The following is a 15,364-nucleotide window of genomic DNA, read 5'->3' as shown; positions in this document are numbered from 1 at the left end:
GTGATGCACCTACTAATGCATGACAAAGTGCAGTTAGCTCTGCTAATTACTTCATCACATTGACAACTCATATTTATCTTGGAGTCGACAATGACTTTCCACTGCTGTGCTGCTGAGAAGGTCATCCCCAAGCTTATAGGTGTGCTGGTGATTCCCTCTCCCTAGGAGCAGCACCTTGCACTTGTCCTTGTTGAACTACATCCTATTGTTCTCTGCCCGCTTCTCTAACCTGTCCAGGTCTGCCTGGATTTGGTTTCTTCCCATCAGGATGTTTACCTTGCCCCCTAGTTTTGTGTCATCTGTGAATTTGGATAGAATGCTTTCCACGCCCTCATCCAGGTTGCTGATGAAGAAATTGAATAGCACTGACCCAAGGACCGAGCCTTGGGGGACCCCACTGCCCACATCTTTCCAGGTCGATGCCGACTTGTCCACCACCACACTCTGGGTACAACCCTTAAGCCAATTTGGTACCCACATGATTGTGTAATAGTCTATGGCACAGCCGTTCAATTTGTTTAAGAGACTAGTATGTTAGTATTAGTATGTGATCATGTAATTAAAGACTGTATCACTGTGGCCCCCTCTACACATGCAAGTAAAGGCATGATGGGATCTAATGCGCAACCACACAAGTGCGCTTTCTGCCATATGACACATGCTGTTAAATGGGAGTTCCAGTCATCGAAGAGAACTAATTAGATTAAACACAGGTAGATCATACTATCTTTTATATTCGTCAGATTAAAGTACTTTGTAAAATTAAATCAAAGTATATTTAATTATGTTGCTCTGAGTCATCTTCTGTTTACTCCAAATGTGACTCTGCAAATTAATCCTATTTAATGACAAGACTGAAGCAACAGGAGGACATAACAATATAGACACTGGGGGCACTGACAGATGTGCAGGTCTCCGCTCTAAGTCATGGCATTTTGCATAAAATGCCGTGAGTTAGAATGACTCTCCCAACCCAATAGATATTTGCCTGTTGAGTCAGGGATAAAGCCTGCCTGCCTGTCCCATGATTTTGCTGGGCTGATGCAGCCGTGACACCTCCCCCTCCCCCCCCCCCCCATCTGTTTCTGTCTGCAGGAAGGGCGGGGGAGAGGAAGCTGTGTGTTGGAGTTCACCTGGGCTGAACTGAAAGAGGGAAGTGAGGGGTGGGGACCATGTGGCAGGAGGGCTCCAATCCACCCCCACTGTAACTCAGGCTGGGCAAACCCTAGCCTGTATCTTCCTCTCCCCCTCCCTTCTCTCTTCCTGCAGACAGCACCAGAGGTAGAGATGGGTTGCATCAGCCCAGCCCCAACTGTGCTGAAAAACTGACCCTAGGGAACAGAAGAGCACTTTGGAGCACCTTCATCTGATCCCACATTATTTGAGGGTTAATTTGTTGCATGATTGACCACATTTTAAACACTCTGCAGCCATGTATTTCTGTCATTGCACAGCTGTAGAGTGCTTTCAGGGGGCCAATCGCATGACAAATGTCACTTCTGTCAGCACCCTGAGTGAGAAAGTAATAGAAATTTAAGGCACACACCCTTTTTTGGGTGTAAGAGTGAAGTGTGCCAACAACTTTATTCCAGAAAAAAGTGTGCCTCAGGTATCAAAAGTTTGAAAAACACTGTTTTAAAGGAAGCGGGGGATAAATACATGACAAATGGATTTAAGAACCTGTGAGCTGAGTCTCAGTCATGTCTGCAAAGCAGCTGGTAATGCCTCCATACCAGTTTGACCCATTTCTTAGTACTCCAGGATATTTTACATCTGTATTTGCCTGGTTCTTTTTATCACTGAACTGACTCACCCATTTCACAGGGGATAAAATAGAGTTCTCCACTGCATATCATTTTATGAGGGTGGATGCAGACATGGAATGGGCTGAGACTCTGTTTGTCCTTCACTTTTGGACCACACTGAGCCAGCAGTAAACCAGCAGAGAGTAAACTGGTAGACATTTGCCCAAAAATTAATTTATCTCTGGTAGAGACAACATGGAAAATTTTGGCACAAATTTTGAAAGTTTCAGCAGATGTGAAAAGAAAGGTTGGTGGTGGAAATTATTTACACACTTACCTACATTCAATACCAACCAGTGTCTCCTACCATTGTTTTTACATAACTGCAGTTAAAATAATATTAACTTTCTCTGTTTGTAAAGGTCTTAGAATGCTTTATAACAATTTTGTTTACATTGAGAAATCAAGGATGAGTTCAGATACAGTTACCTAAAAGTTGGTTTAGTATCTTCTATGCTGGTTTGTTACAAAAATAGCATTTTCAAATATGCAGCATAAGGAGATAGGGACAACAGCGTGCTTTGTTGTTGGACTTCCATTCATAATGTCCATCACAGGCACATTCCAGGCATCACAGTGCTGGCTGTGATTTATGTTCTTGCTCATCACCCTCCTCCAGCTTTATTCTTTGACATTTTGGGATTAATGGCTACAACAGTGACATTTCCATTAGCACTCAGTGTGTGCAGATAATTTACAAATGGCGGGTAGCTTCCTACTGTATTTGATAAATGGATTCAGTGTCCTACTGACAGAGGAAGCAGAGTGTATACTCTGAATTCAAAAGCTTTCGTGTATAATGAAGGACGTTATGTACCTCTAAATAGACATTTTACATTTTTAGATTCTTAGTAATTATCTAGGTATTTAATACTTGTTTTTAAGTTGGTGTTTTAGTTCTTCAAATATATGAGTAGTCTGCTATAGACAGAAATGTAAATACAAGTGAAACAAATAGGTTATTACAAAAAGTTGCCTTAAGCTCCTTGGAGACAGAAATCTTGTTAGTCACAGAAATAGGCAAAGGGATGAGTTGTTCTCATGGGAATGAATGAAGGGGTCTTGTGGAGTGCTCTAAAATTTCACTTGATCCTTGCCAGAGAACAGGAAGAGCAGGTCATGTAGTCAATCCTAAAATGATTTTCAGTGCTAGAATAGGAAAGGAATGGTGCTAGACCTCCCTGTTTCCAGAGATAAGTATGTACAGGGCTGGCCTTACCAGTGGGTGACCGCCCAGGGTGCCACGGTCAGGGGGGCACCACACACACACCCCAGCAGCACTCTCCTTCCCCCCCCCACCCCCCCCCTCACCCCCGCCTCCAGCTGCTCCTTAGGAGGAGCTGAGCTGGGCATGTGCGGGCAGTGTGGTGTCTGTTCCAGTCTACCACATACTTAAAGAAAGGCTGCCAAAATACAAGTTTGCCCAAGGCACCATTTTCCCTAAGGCTGGCCCTCAGTATGTGAGATAGGAAAGGAATGTTAAAACATCCTTGTTGCGACTCCAGGAAAGAATTTTTGGGAGTACTTCCCAAATTACAAAAGTTTGGGCTTTCATTCAAGGGGTGGGGAAATATTTCAAAGTTTTCCTATTTGAACTGAACTAGTTTCTCCATGTTCTATATGGTACTATACAGTATTTTACATCTTTTATATTTTATGTTATTTTGTACCTGTGGTAATTCACGTGAGCAGCTAATGTAAATGGTAATATAGTTAATATGAATGGGTTAGTTTTAGGGTTTATCCAAAGTATTTTTCTGATCATTATTGTAGTGGGGCAGTGACCTGTAGCTCAAAAGCCATAGAGAAAGCCTCCTGCTTGCTCAAGAATATCATACTTCGATGCATTAGAGAAAATCAAGATGGTAGTAATGTGGTGAAGATAAAATTAAAATCCAGTCTTCTGGGTGTCTCCCTGAAGAAAGCAGTCCAGTGGACAAGCAGGGCAGGGGTTTATTTAGGATAGGGAGATTGTTATGGTGGGGAGAGTACATTTCTTGATGGAGAATCGTTAGAATATGGAAGACACTTTAGATAAGTATCTAAGATTTTGGATTATTCAAGCTACAATTTTTTTGTCTGCTTATCACCAATAATATTAATTATATGTATATTTACTTTAAATACTAGCTAACGGCAAAGGATATTTTAGTAATTTATGCTTTTAAATATTTTTACTTATATTTAATGCCCAAGAGAACAAGTGTTCTTTGAAACTAATGACTATACTTAGAATTATATTTAGTTCTATATTACTAGAAATCCTTTATGTATATGTATTAAAACAGCATTTGCTAGCTATGTATGATATTTAAGACTTAATTTTACAACTGATTTTATTTAATGTTTTATAGATTATACTGTGGCTCATGTTTTCATTTAAGTGCAAGTTAGTTCACCTTTCTAAATTAGAAGTAGAAAATCCTTAAATAAAAATAACTTTTAATTTCTTTTCTAATGTATGGAAAGAATGGTTCATAAATAGGGAAGGGGTTGTGGCACAGTATGTAGTACTACTGATAGAGAATTGTCTTATAAAGAGTTCTGTCTGTTCTTCACAGGAAGTAACTAATGCATAATATATAGTTGTCTTAAATACGCATACGGTCAAGTATTTTTATTGACGCAAGAATTTATATTGGGAAGTGACAATTTTAATGTAAAAAAAATCATGGTGTAGGGGTCTAACATCTGAAAATGTGTACGTTTTTCACCCATCTCTATTAAGAATGCCCATGTATTTTGCCTCTGCAGCAGAAGAGCTGTTCACAGGCAAATTTACCTTGCCCTGAGACTTCCCTTCAGAATAATTTTATGGTTGCCACAATTGTTAAAGCTCAGGATCTGCACAGTACGGGGGATGTAGAGCTTTAACTTAAAACACAGTGCAGTTTTGAATATGCTGACATCCAGGATTTTTTTAATGAAATAGTAACTGACTTAGAAATAATGGTGACTTGAAAGTAACAAACAATTTTGCTGTGATCAGTTTTTAAAAAAATAGAGAGGTAAATCCTGAGGCAGGATTAAATGGCAGTAAGAGACGGGGTTTAGCAGGCCTCCTAGTCCATCTGTATGTTCGCTTGACTGACCCTGAGGCCAGTCTGGCCTAGTATGGAAGGGATTTTCACCCAGTCCTTAAAAGAGGGTTTTAGAACTGTTGAAACTTCTTGGGAGATCAGAAGATTAATGCAAGCAGGACCCATTATGCCCTCCAAAACAGTTCTATACAGAGCTTCCTCTTTTTCTGCCTATTGTGCTTGTGTAAAGCTGTCTTGGATATGAGGGGGAAGTCATGGATTCTGCATTAAGAGTGGGGGCAGGGGTGTGGTAGTCACTTCAGTGTTAGGTTGCTGCCTCAGGAAAGGCCTCCCACCCACCTCAGGGTATATTTGAACAGCTGGAGAATCCAGCAGTGCTACTAAGTGGCTAACAGCTCTGTGATGCTAACATGATTTGCACTAAGATTTAGCCTCAAATCTGCCTATTCTGAGTTTAACATAAATTTACAGCTTCACTATCTACACTGTGCTCAATTAACTTTTGGCCTTCTGGACACACCTAAATTTTAGTTTCTTCCACTTAGCTGTAAACCGTTCATGTGTGTTCTCAAAGTAGATAATGAATTTTGAGTCATATACATTGAAACAGCCATGGATATGACCCCCATGGTTACATAAGATACTTAGGAATCATAAATAGATACGATATTTTTCAAATAAAATATAGACCTGCATTTTAACTCTCAAAATGCAGAAAGGCTAATTACTCTCCCAATATAGAGTTACAGAGATCTTAAATTCCATTATAACAGATACGTTCTTTGCCTTAAGTTAACCAAACAATTGTTTTAATGTATATTTAATATGTATCAAATCAATAAACAAACATATATATTTTGTATACTTAAGTTAGTTAAAAGAAGAAAAAGTTTTCAAAACAGAAAAAGGCAGAGTTCAGGCAGCCTTTAATTGCATGATTACTATTTTTCTTTTGGTCCTAAGCTTCATGAAGTGCACGAGCTGGTTTTTGACTGATGTACATTTGTTTAATGAATGAAGCAGAGGTCTGGTATATCGTGTATACTTACCCTCAAGGAGCCTATTCTGTGTATGCCTAAAAATAGAATTTTTATTCCTTTTACATATTCATGAGTGTATAGTGCCAATAGAATCCTGGGAAATTTGTTTGCAAAAACAGTTTCCATGTATAAAATACATTTTCTATCTTCATTTAACAGCCAATTTTTTAACAGAACCCCGTAATACATATTAGCAACTTATTTTTCTGCCAGATTTCAAGTTTCTATTCCAAACAGCTAAGGAATTTTAGGGGTTTTTATTTCTTTTTTAAAAGCAACATGTTTATATGATGGCATATCTTCGTATTTTTCACTCTGTACATACTGTCAAATGGTTAAATTATTTTTTCCAGGCTTAAAGAAATCACTCTCAAGCTGAAAACAAATCAATATTTTAATCTGAAATAAAAAAGTAAGACAAAGCATCTGGAATGATTCTTTTACAATAGATGCATTGGTAATGTTAACACAGGTTGTTAATTTAAGTCCATTTAAATTTATGTGCAGCATTATATCACATTTAATTATCCTCATAAAATTGTTACAGAAGTGTAGCCTAAACCTAAAATAAAATAATCTATTTGTCTGATTCGTACTGCAAGTAGAGTATTAGAATGGGCTGTTTTGGCCTTCAGTTCATAAAGTTGTAATAACGAAACTAACAGCATCTTAGTCATCTATCAAGAATATTTGCTTTTACCGTCTGAGGTAATACACTATTATAGTAAGTTACTATATTACTTTATAAAATGAAATTGCGAGTGAAGAGTGTGGAAGCTTATGCAGAAAGTAATATTTTAATATTGAATGCTTCTCGCTGTATGTCTTTTTTTATTTTGTTACTTTGGTAATTTGTACTTTATATAGAGAAAATAAAATTGTAGTATTTAATTACAGTAGAATATATTCATGAGGATATCCCTTGATGGGCTACAGAAAGTGTGTAGATTCTTGTTCTGTGGCAAGTTGATCTATTCTACTACAGAAAGTGAAACAAGCTAAACAAAATCTTTCCATTTGACGCTAATGCACAATTTCCAGTTCTCTATCAGTTCAATTGCTGCTGTATCCCTACTATTCTTACTACTATCTGTAAGCAGTGCCATAGTAAGGGAGACGACGAGTGGGATGACCGCCCTGGGCCCCGAAGCAAAGGGGCGTCAACAGGTGCTACCCAGTTGGGTGGGCCACAGGACAGAACCACAAACGGCTCATTTGATGGGGCGTGGGGATAGGGGGAGGGCGGTTCCTGCCACTGCATACGCTACCGGGTAAATCGGGGGGTGGGGGCATGTGCCCCCTGGATCTTTGTGCAGGGCGAGGGTGGGCTGCCGCTGCGGGCTTTGACCCCCAGTGCCAAACTTCATTGCTATGGTACTGCCTGTGAGAGTTACTGCATGCCTCAGATTGGAAGTGTCCTGTGCAGTTAGAAGGGGCAAACTGTCTGTCCATGGTACAGAAAACAGGAAGTTATATGGAATCATATTTTTGCCACTTCTTCCAGGAACAGTGCTGAGGGCTTCCTGTTCCACCTTCAGTAACTTGGGGATCTCGCCTATCATTGATGATTTAGAGTCTTTCATCCTCACCATAATTATATATTTTTTTTACAAGCCTGCATTTGTGTGAGTGCATATATAATCTCCTGGTTGTGGGGTCACATTAAATGATCTCTACCATGGAGCTGCCAACCACTGTGAAGCAAATGTCTTTATTTCCCAGTCCATTTATTTGATTTCTGAGGTGTTCTCTCTGGTGAATTGCTGAAGCACTTCCTAGTCTAAGATGACATTCTCATGAGTATAAACACCATTCCTGATAACCACACAGGCCTAAATTGCAGTCCCAGCCCTTGGGAAAATGGCAGTCCCAGGCAGTCATGGAAGATAGTAATGGGTTACAGCAGGGGTGCTCAACATCCAGCCCAGGGGCTACTTCCAGCCCCCAATGCCATGTCATCAACCCTGTGGGGCTGCCCATGGATCTGAAAATGTGTTGGCAGTTGTTCCTCTGCTGCCACTTTTCTGGATCCAGGAGGAGTTGTGGGCCTTGCATGCTAAATCAGGCATGGAGAGCCCAATCCCAGTGTGGGGCCAGGTGAAGGTGGCACCAGGGCCTGACCCGGGCACACAGCTTCAGGTGAGGATGGCACAGTTCCTGCATGTGAGGCCTTTAAGGGATGGTACCAAGTCCAGAGCCTGATCCTAGCGCTCAGGGCTAAGCTGGGGCAGTGTGGGCCACCAAGGCTTAAACACGGCACATGGGGGCCCAGGGCCTTATTTTAGCATGCACAGACAGCACTGGGCCCCAGGGCCTGATCCTGGTGCATGGGGCTGGCCAAAGGCAGCGTGGGGTCTGATCTTGGTGTGTGGGGTTTGATCCAGTCCACAGACAAGCCCCTTGTCATTCTTCTGCCCTGTGGGGCCAGAAGCTTGAGCACCACTGGTTTACGGCCTTTTTTTAGTGAGGTAGTGAGTGTGATTTCATATTCTGGCAGTTGCCAGTGCTTCCACAAGTCAACCATTGTGCAGGCGGCATTGTTTTATACGTTTTTTAAAGTATTTCAATTAAGGAAATTCTTTTTCTTTAAAACCTCATTTTTGGAGTGTCTTGTCTGTCTGAGGTAATGGATTGATTGTATGTTTTAGCTGGAAGGGGAGCTGCTATTTGCTGAAGCTGTTTCATGGTAACTGTTAAGTCTGCATGATCCTGTAGTGATACAGCCTACCTAAACTGGCCTAACTTTGACCCTGAATGGAACAGGAGTAAAGTTAGAGCCATTTTACTACACTTGTATTGCTACAGAACATGCAGAGATAAGAATGAGGATTAAATAATGTTGCGTGGATCAAAAAAAAAAAAAAAGTATGGCCACGTTTGCTTTAACTTTATTATTAGTTGTTTATTTGGTTGCTTGAGCAGCTCGAGTATAGCAGTGCCAGATGCAGAAAGTTGAAATTTTGGTGGGAAAATAATGTCAACGTGTGCCCTTATGTGATTGGACAGAAAGTTATAAATGACAATTATACTGGTTTTTTTGTAACCTGCTTTGTGCTTGCATGCTGGATTTTGTGGTGGGACCTGTTTCAGTCTGCCGTTATTTGGTTCTGTGTACATGTACAAAAGAAAGTTCATGGATAATTCTGTGCAGTTATTTTGGGATGGAGGACTACTACCTCCAGCTGCACAATAAGTGTGTGCAAGAACATAGTCCTATTTCTTTCCATACAATATAGTAAAGGTCTGAAATGAGGCAGGGGACTTTGACTGAACATACTGAGCAGTGCAGTTCATTCTGCTGCCACGTAGCAAAGATATGAACAGGGTGAAATATTATTTTTATTCACTTTTCTAGTTTAAAAACATGTTTACTTCTGTAAATAAAAACAGTAGTACAAACTATGTACAAGGTTACAAAAAGGCACTCACTCAGAAGCCAGGAAGTGACCATGTTAAGGTACACAAAGAAATATATATGTAGTTACCTGATAGCTTTCTATTATTTATTTTATGTATAGTGTGCTTGTTTGTTTTGAGTTTTGGGTTGTTGTTTTTTTTACCCCTTTATACAGTTGGTGAGTCCCAACTTCTAGCCTATATTTGTAGTTTTGTTTTTTGTTTGTTTGTTTGTTTGTTTTGTTTTTACAAAGAAAAGTTTTGCCCACAGCTCCTTCAGCTGCTGGGTCCCCTCTCGGTACCTAAGCGGAGCCAAGAGGCCTACAGTGTAGCTGTAATTCTCTCATTCTCCTTGTCACTGTGAGAAGGTCAGTCTGGTCCCTGCCAGTACTGAGCTCAAGAAGGTGTCTCATATGTGACCCAGGCACAAGAAGGTGTCTCGCATACGACCCATGTCCTGATGGTCTGGGACAATGATGACGCCACCTCATCATTACCTAAGCCAACTATTCATTTATTCCTTTTTTCCCATGCTCTCCACGTCCAAATGTCAGTCTCTCTTTGCACAACACACCACATGGTGCAGATGCTTTGGGGCACTTTGGCTACAAAAGACTTCCTCTGTTTTCTGCTCCTGTGCAACTCGGGGGATGACTTACTGGGTTCTTGTGTTCTGCAAGTCCTAGCTCCATAACAGGATGAAGAAAGGATCAGCTGGTCCCTTGGTGACAGTGGCTGCTGGTGCCTTAACCTGAAGCCATCTTAAATGGCCATTCCTGGAGGGGAAATCTTTTGAAGTCAATGCCCCATCTGGTGCTCTTGAAGAAAGGAGGGAACTGCTGGGGCATTGTTTTCACAAGCCACCATAACAAGGGGAAGTAGCGTTTAAATAGCAGCTATCTTTGGGGCACTGTTGGCAGTGGCCGCAGCTTACTTCTCCCTGTAGAGTTTGGCTTCTTTGCTGGGACAGTTGTAAATAGCTTATGTCATTCACCCTGAATTCCCATGATTATGGGTTAATTTGTGGATTAATTCTTAAATTATTTTCTAAAGCTTTTACTACAATCATTTATCAGACAGCTTAAATCTGTAAAATGAGTTGTGCATATTTTCTGCTTTCTTTCCTAGGTCTACTAACTTTATTTTAAATGGTAATAAAAATAACCATTCACAAAATCTGGATCATGGGAGTCTACAGTCATAAAATCTGGTTGATTTTAAAATAAATAACAAATGTCAGTAGTTGCATATCTTACTGCAATAAGGCAGCTAGCTTTTGTAATATATGTGCTACGGTTTTTTGTGTTTTGAACATACTTCAGCCTTCCGATTTTGACAACCTATTTTGTCCTTTTTACAGAGCAGAATTCCATTATCAATAAGCTTGTTAAAAGGCATGAACAGACATTCCAGCTCTTCTCTGATTGTGGCACTTAGAATTTTCCACCTGTTGTCTGCACATTAAGCTAACTCCCACCTAAGTGTCTGTCTTTTATTACTGTTTAGCTAGAGGTGGGATTTTTATAGAGCAGATGCTACAACAAAAGCAGATGTTTAAAAATATGTTGACAGCCATGGAATTGGTATAGTTTCAAAATACTTCTGTAATCATTCACCTCAGGACAAAAATGTAAAGTCGTCAGCAAACATGATTGCAGCATTATTACTGTGTTAGAACTATAGATGAAATAAACCTTCTAAATGGGGTGTACTTAAAGATTATAGGACTTTAAAATGATAGCAAAGGATTTGATCAATGCAAAATAAAAGTTATAATCTCTTTTCTGTCAAAATTGTTAAATTTTGATCCTTTTCATTAACTCACATTTGTAATTAACAGTTGAATTGCTGTTAATTTTTTAAAAAAATATTCTGCATCCATAATGTTTCTAACCTTTACTTACAGTGTTCGCTAGCTCTGAGCCTGTGCCAGGATTCCAGGGAGACACCCTGCAGTTAGCTTTCATCGACCTCAGACAAGTAAGACTTTTGTTGTTTTTCTTATCCTACTAATTTCCCCTTTTGGTCAACACCAACGTTGTTAAATTCAAGGACCTTTCATGTTTATAGAAGTCTTGGTAGTTTAATTTTGAAAACCAGCAGTTATTCAGAGCAGTGGGATTAGTGACACTCTTCCCTATGAGTTAGTATCAAACTATTTCCCCAGCATGATGTAAGGGGCACTCTGCTACTGGAGGTGTCATAGATAAAGTGTTCAACTTGAGATCCTGACAGCCTGTCAAGATGCCATGATACTTTGTTTGCAAGAATAAGCATATTAGCCCTGTGTTCTAGCCTGATCCTATTTTGAACAAGTGTATTCTCTCCATTAATATATACCCTGCACTTTCAACTGACATCATATTCTTCCCTACTTCCTGTTCTAAATTGTTATACGCTGTTTTATCTTCACTTACTCATTTGTTTTCTTTTCTCTTTGTTATTCTACTGAGCCCAGCATTAACAGTTCACCAAGTTTCATTACCTGAAATAAGCTTTTTTTTTTTTAAAGGATTTCTAAGTCTTGCTTTTTTCATAGTTATAAATACTGGTAAAAGTGTTGCCTGAGTTGTGAAGTTAATAGTTAAGCAAATATAAATAGAATTGGCTTAAGCACCCCAAGGCTTTGGACAATGTTATTCAGCAATATTCCATGCTACAAGTCAGCTGGAAAAAAGAAATGTAAGAAAAATTCCATTTCAGCTTATTTGCATACTGGTGTTTTCACTTGTAGATGGGTTTTGCAGAGCAATGCAATGGGAAAACACCCCAAAATGGAAAAATCCCATTGTAAAATTATTTTGCAGGGAGTTTTTCAGTTGCTCAATCTAATTAAAAAATGATAGCGTTGTAATATGCCTTTCAGTGCTAAAGTTGAAAGGTATGGTACCAATTCTAAGCTTAAGTACATATAAATTTGGAATGACACTGTTGCAGTCATTGAAGTTACACAGTTTAAATCTGGAGGAAGTGAGAAAAGATGGGGCCTATAGCATGTGAATAAAGTTGTGCAATGGATCTGTGATTTCCGTAAGCAGAAGCATACGAGTAACTGCAATTCAGTGTGCAAAAAGGAGTTCTTCCAATCTAAAATATTAACAGTCCTGTGTTGGCTTTTTATCCTATTTATTCTAAAGGATATAAATGATTAAATATCTTTCACTTTGTACTACAGTAAATAAGTTAATTGAAGGAAAGAGAGATTTAGAGATTGTCTAGTTGTAACACAATCTCTTTGGAATTTCTTCTAAATGCTATAAATCATTGAAAACCCCATACTTTTTTATGGGGGAAAGTGATTTCCAGCTGTACAAGAGAATGAGGTGTGCATGTACTTAATAGGGAAATAAATAATATTTTACATGTTTAAGTGCCAGCTGTTGAATATGCCAGACAAATGGCTATGATACTGCTTATACATGATAATTTTAGCTAGCAACTTTTGCATAGAATTGTTTTCACAATGTGTGATACCTTTCTTCTGCATATGGTAGGAATCTGGTAAATTTCAAATATTTTTATAAAGAATAAAATTTTAGGCAAGTGGCTTCAATAGTTTGCAATATAACTAGTAGGCATAGAATAATTATAGAAGTATTTTGATTGTTTTCTTCCACAGTATGGTTTGTGTCTCGCTACAAACTCTTAGGGATGCAAGTATTAATTTAAAATGATATTTACCTTTCAGTAAGGACTTGGCACTATTTTTCTTCTTCCTTATTTGTGATCCATTTCTCTCTTAATAAGGTGGATGACAGTTCTTTTCAAGAATACTTAGAAAGGCAACAGAGCCTTTTTCAGAAAGTTCTTATGAAAGGTCATGCTTCTGTTTTTTAGTTTGAATCTGATACTTCTTCATGAATTGCAGGATATGAAAGATAAGGAAGTAAGTCCAGTGGTCAGGTTTTACCTGCCCACCCGGACTGTGCCCTGAGGTCAAACTCCTGATATTTGCTGTTTGGTACAGAGGAGTTGATGACAGGTAGGGGCTGATACAAGGGGGAAAGCTTGAACCATATCAAAGCTAAAAGGCAGGAGAATTGGGACTCAGTGAGAGACTGTAGCTAAAAGATGGATCAGCAGGATTGCCCTCTTTTTAAAGAGTAGCTGACCTGTGAGGGAAAAGACTTTATCGTCCTGCCAATCACATGCTTGCTAATGGAAGCCAGTTATCTCAACAACAGCTTACTCCCTCTGTGTCATATCAGGACAATGTGTAAGATTAACAAGGGGGCAGTGTAGTATTGGAGCATTTTGGTTATAACTTAAGGAACCAGCTTTGGAAAAGCCAGAGGGAAAACTACGCTTTGATGGTCCCTAGGGATGGGAGTTAGGTAGGTAGCTTGTTGAAACAGCCACATTAAGTGCTTTCCTTTTAACAGGTTCTGGTCCCCCATCTCCCATTGCCAGCAATGTCCCAGTTCTCACCCTGGAAGCCCAGTTCCTTCTTTTCTACTATGGCATCCCTTGCACAAATGTAGAAGAGCTGCTAAAAAGAGAAATAGTTGAGATAATGAGAGCTGCTGTCAAGAGAACTGGGACCTTCTAGCAAAAAGGTGCTAAGTGAGGTAATAGAGCCACTGAAGGGAAGCCACTTTTCATTGCCTCTTTTAATAAGCTGTTTCCTTCTACTCTGGTCATGTCTTTATAAACACTACTCCCTTCCTTCCATCTTCCCCACCCCCAAAAAGAAAAGATCATGCTTTCTAGGGATCAGGATCTTTCCACAAGCAAGCTGACAAAAAGTGAATCTATTCTTGTTTTTGTTCTATTCTCTATATGACATCTGAGCACCTTCCAGAGGTCCATTAAACAGTATGACAGTTTTTCACATTTGTTTTTTTGTTCTGTTTCTCTTCATTTCTGCCTTATTCTCCCAAGGAGAAAATGTTGTGTGTATTTTCTTCTAATGTTTATATTCTTTTACTCTTTCTATGTTGTGCTTTATATTTCCAAGGTAAGGTAAACAAGAGAAATGTTTTACCTTATCCAAGGTAAGGTAAAAAAGAGAAATAATGCCTTCCATGTGTACTTGTTCTGAGGGTTTATCTGCACATATAGCTGTTCTGGAATAGCTACTCCAGAATAACCATTCCTATATTAACTGTATGCTTGGGCAGACCTAGGACTTTTCTACATGAGAGGATTTACTTAAAAGTGACTGGCATACAGTATCCACAGACAACTTTTACTTCACTGTGAGTTACTGGTTTCCAGACTAGGCTGGGGGGGAATTCTCCCAAAGATTACTCTCAGATGTGCAGCACCATTTCTAGGCTTGAGAAACAAGCATGTGGTGGTGGTTGAGGACTGCAAAACTTGAGAATGACAAAGGGCACTTCTTTAGGGGACTGTTACTTATTCCTTCATTTACCCCTGAGCTGGAGAGGCAGCATACTAATATGTTGCCACTATTACCTGGAAACTTGCAACCCTTACTTGTTACCTGTTAATTGATAACAAGTTTGGGTATTGATATTTTTAAAGGCACCTTCAAGGGTCCCCAGTTACATTGGTGCTGTTGATGGAATTCAGATTCCTATTACTAACCTCCTGTACCAGGCCTTGGAGTTCATAAGAAGAAATGTGTATATTTCCAAGACATGGGTATAATATTTACAATACCTTAGAAGTATTATAAACATTATGCAAGGTAGTCTGGAAAAGTTTCTGATGCTAGGACTTTTAGGAACTCTTATTTATTTATCCCCCTGAAAAAGAGTGAATTGCCAGTGTGCTACTGATGTGAATGTACATGATGTGAGTGTTTTTCTTTTTCTCTGCTGTCATGGCTTACAAAGCCTTTCCCTGGATGTCTATCTAGATCATAGACAAGAATGGTTTTAACTGCCTCTTAAACTACAGTAGAATGACAATGACATGTTCGTTTTGGAGGCTTAAGGACTGTCAGCAAGTGCTAACTGTAAGATGTAAGGCAGCTGAGTAATGCTGGTATTAAGGAACACTTCTGAGTTACAGATTGATCTGACCTGATGATGGCTGTGCATCTTTAGCCAGACTTGTGTTTTCCTCTGGCAGCCAACACTTGTCTACATTTTAACTTCAATCACTTCTTCATCTC

The 15,364-nt window shown here is 39.4% G+C and overlaps 1 protein-coding gene across 6 annotated transcripts in view; it reads left to right on the top strand.

Moving 5' to 3' along the window:
* The window catches only part of EXOC6 (exocyst complex component 6), a 161,383-nt gene that overhangs the window by 117,860 nt on the left and 28,159 nt on the right, over nucleotides 1-15,364 (top strand). For all 6 annotated transcript variants that reach the window (XM_059729979.1, XM_019484236.2, XM_059729978.1 and 3 more), the window contains one exon: nucleotides 11,189-11,262. In XM_059729979.1, coding sequence (XP_059585962.1) covers nucleotides 11,189-11,262 — 74 coding nt within the window. The remainder of the gene's footprint in view (nucleotides 1-11,188; nucleotides 11,263-15,364) is intronic.

This window comes from Alligator mississippiensis, chromosome 6 (genome assembly GCF_030867095.1).
Source record: "Alligator mississippiensis isolate rAllMis1 chromosome 6, rAllMis1, whole genome shotgun sequence".
NCBI lineage: Eukaryota > Metazoa > Chordata > Crocodylia > Alligatoridae > Alligator > Alligator mississippiensis.
This window is presented reverse-complemented; position numbering and strand designations above follow the sequence as displayed.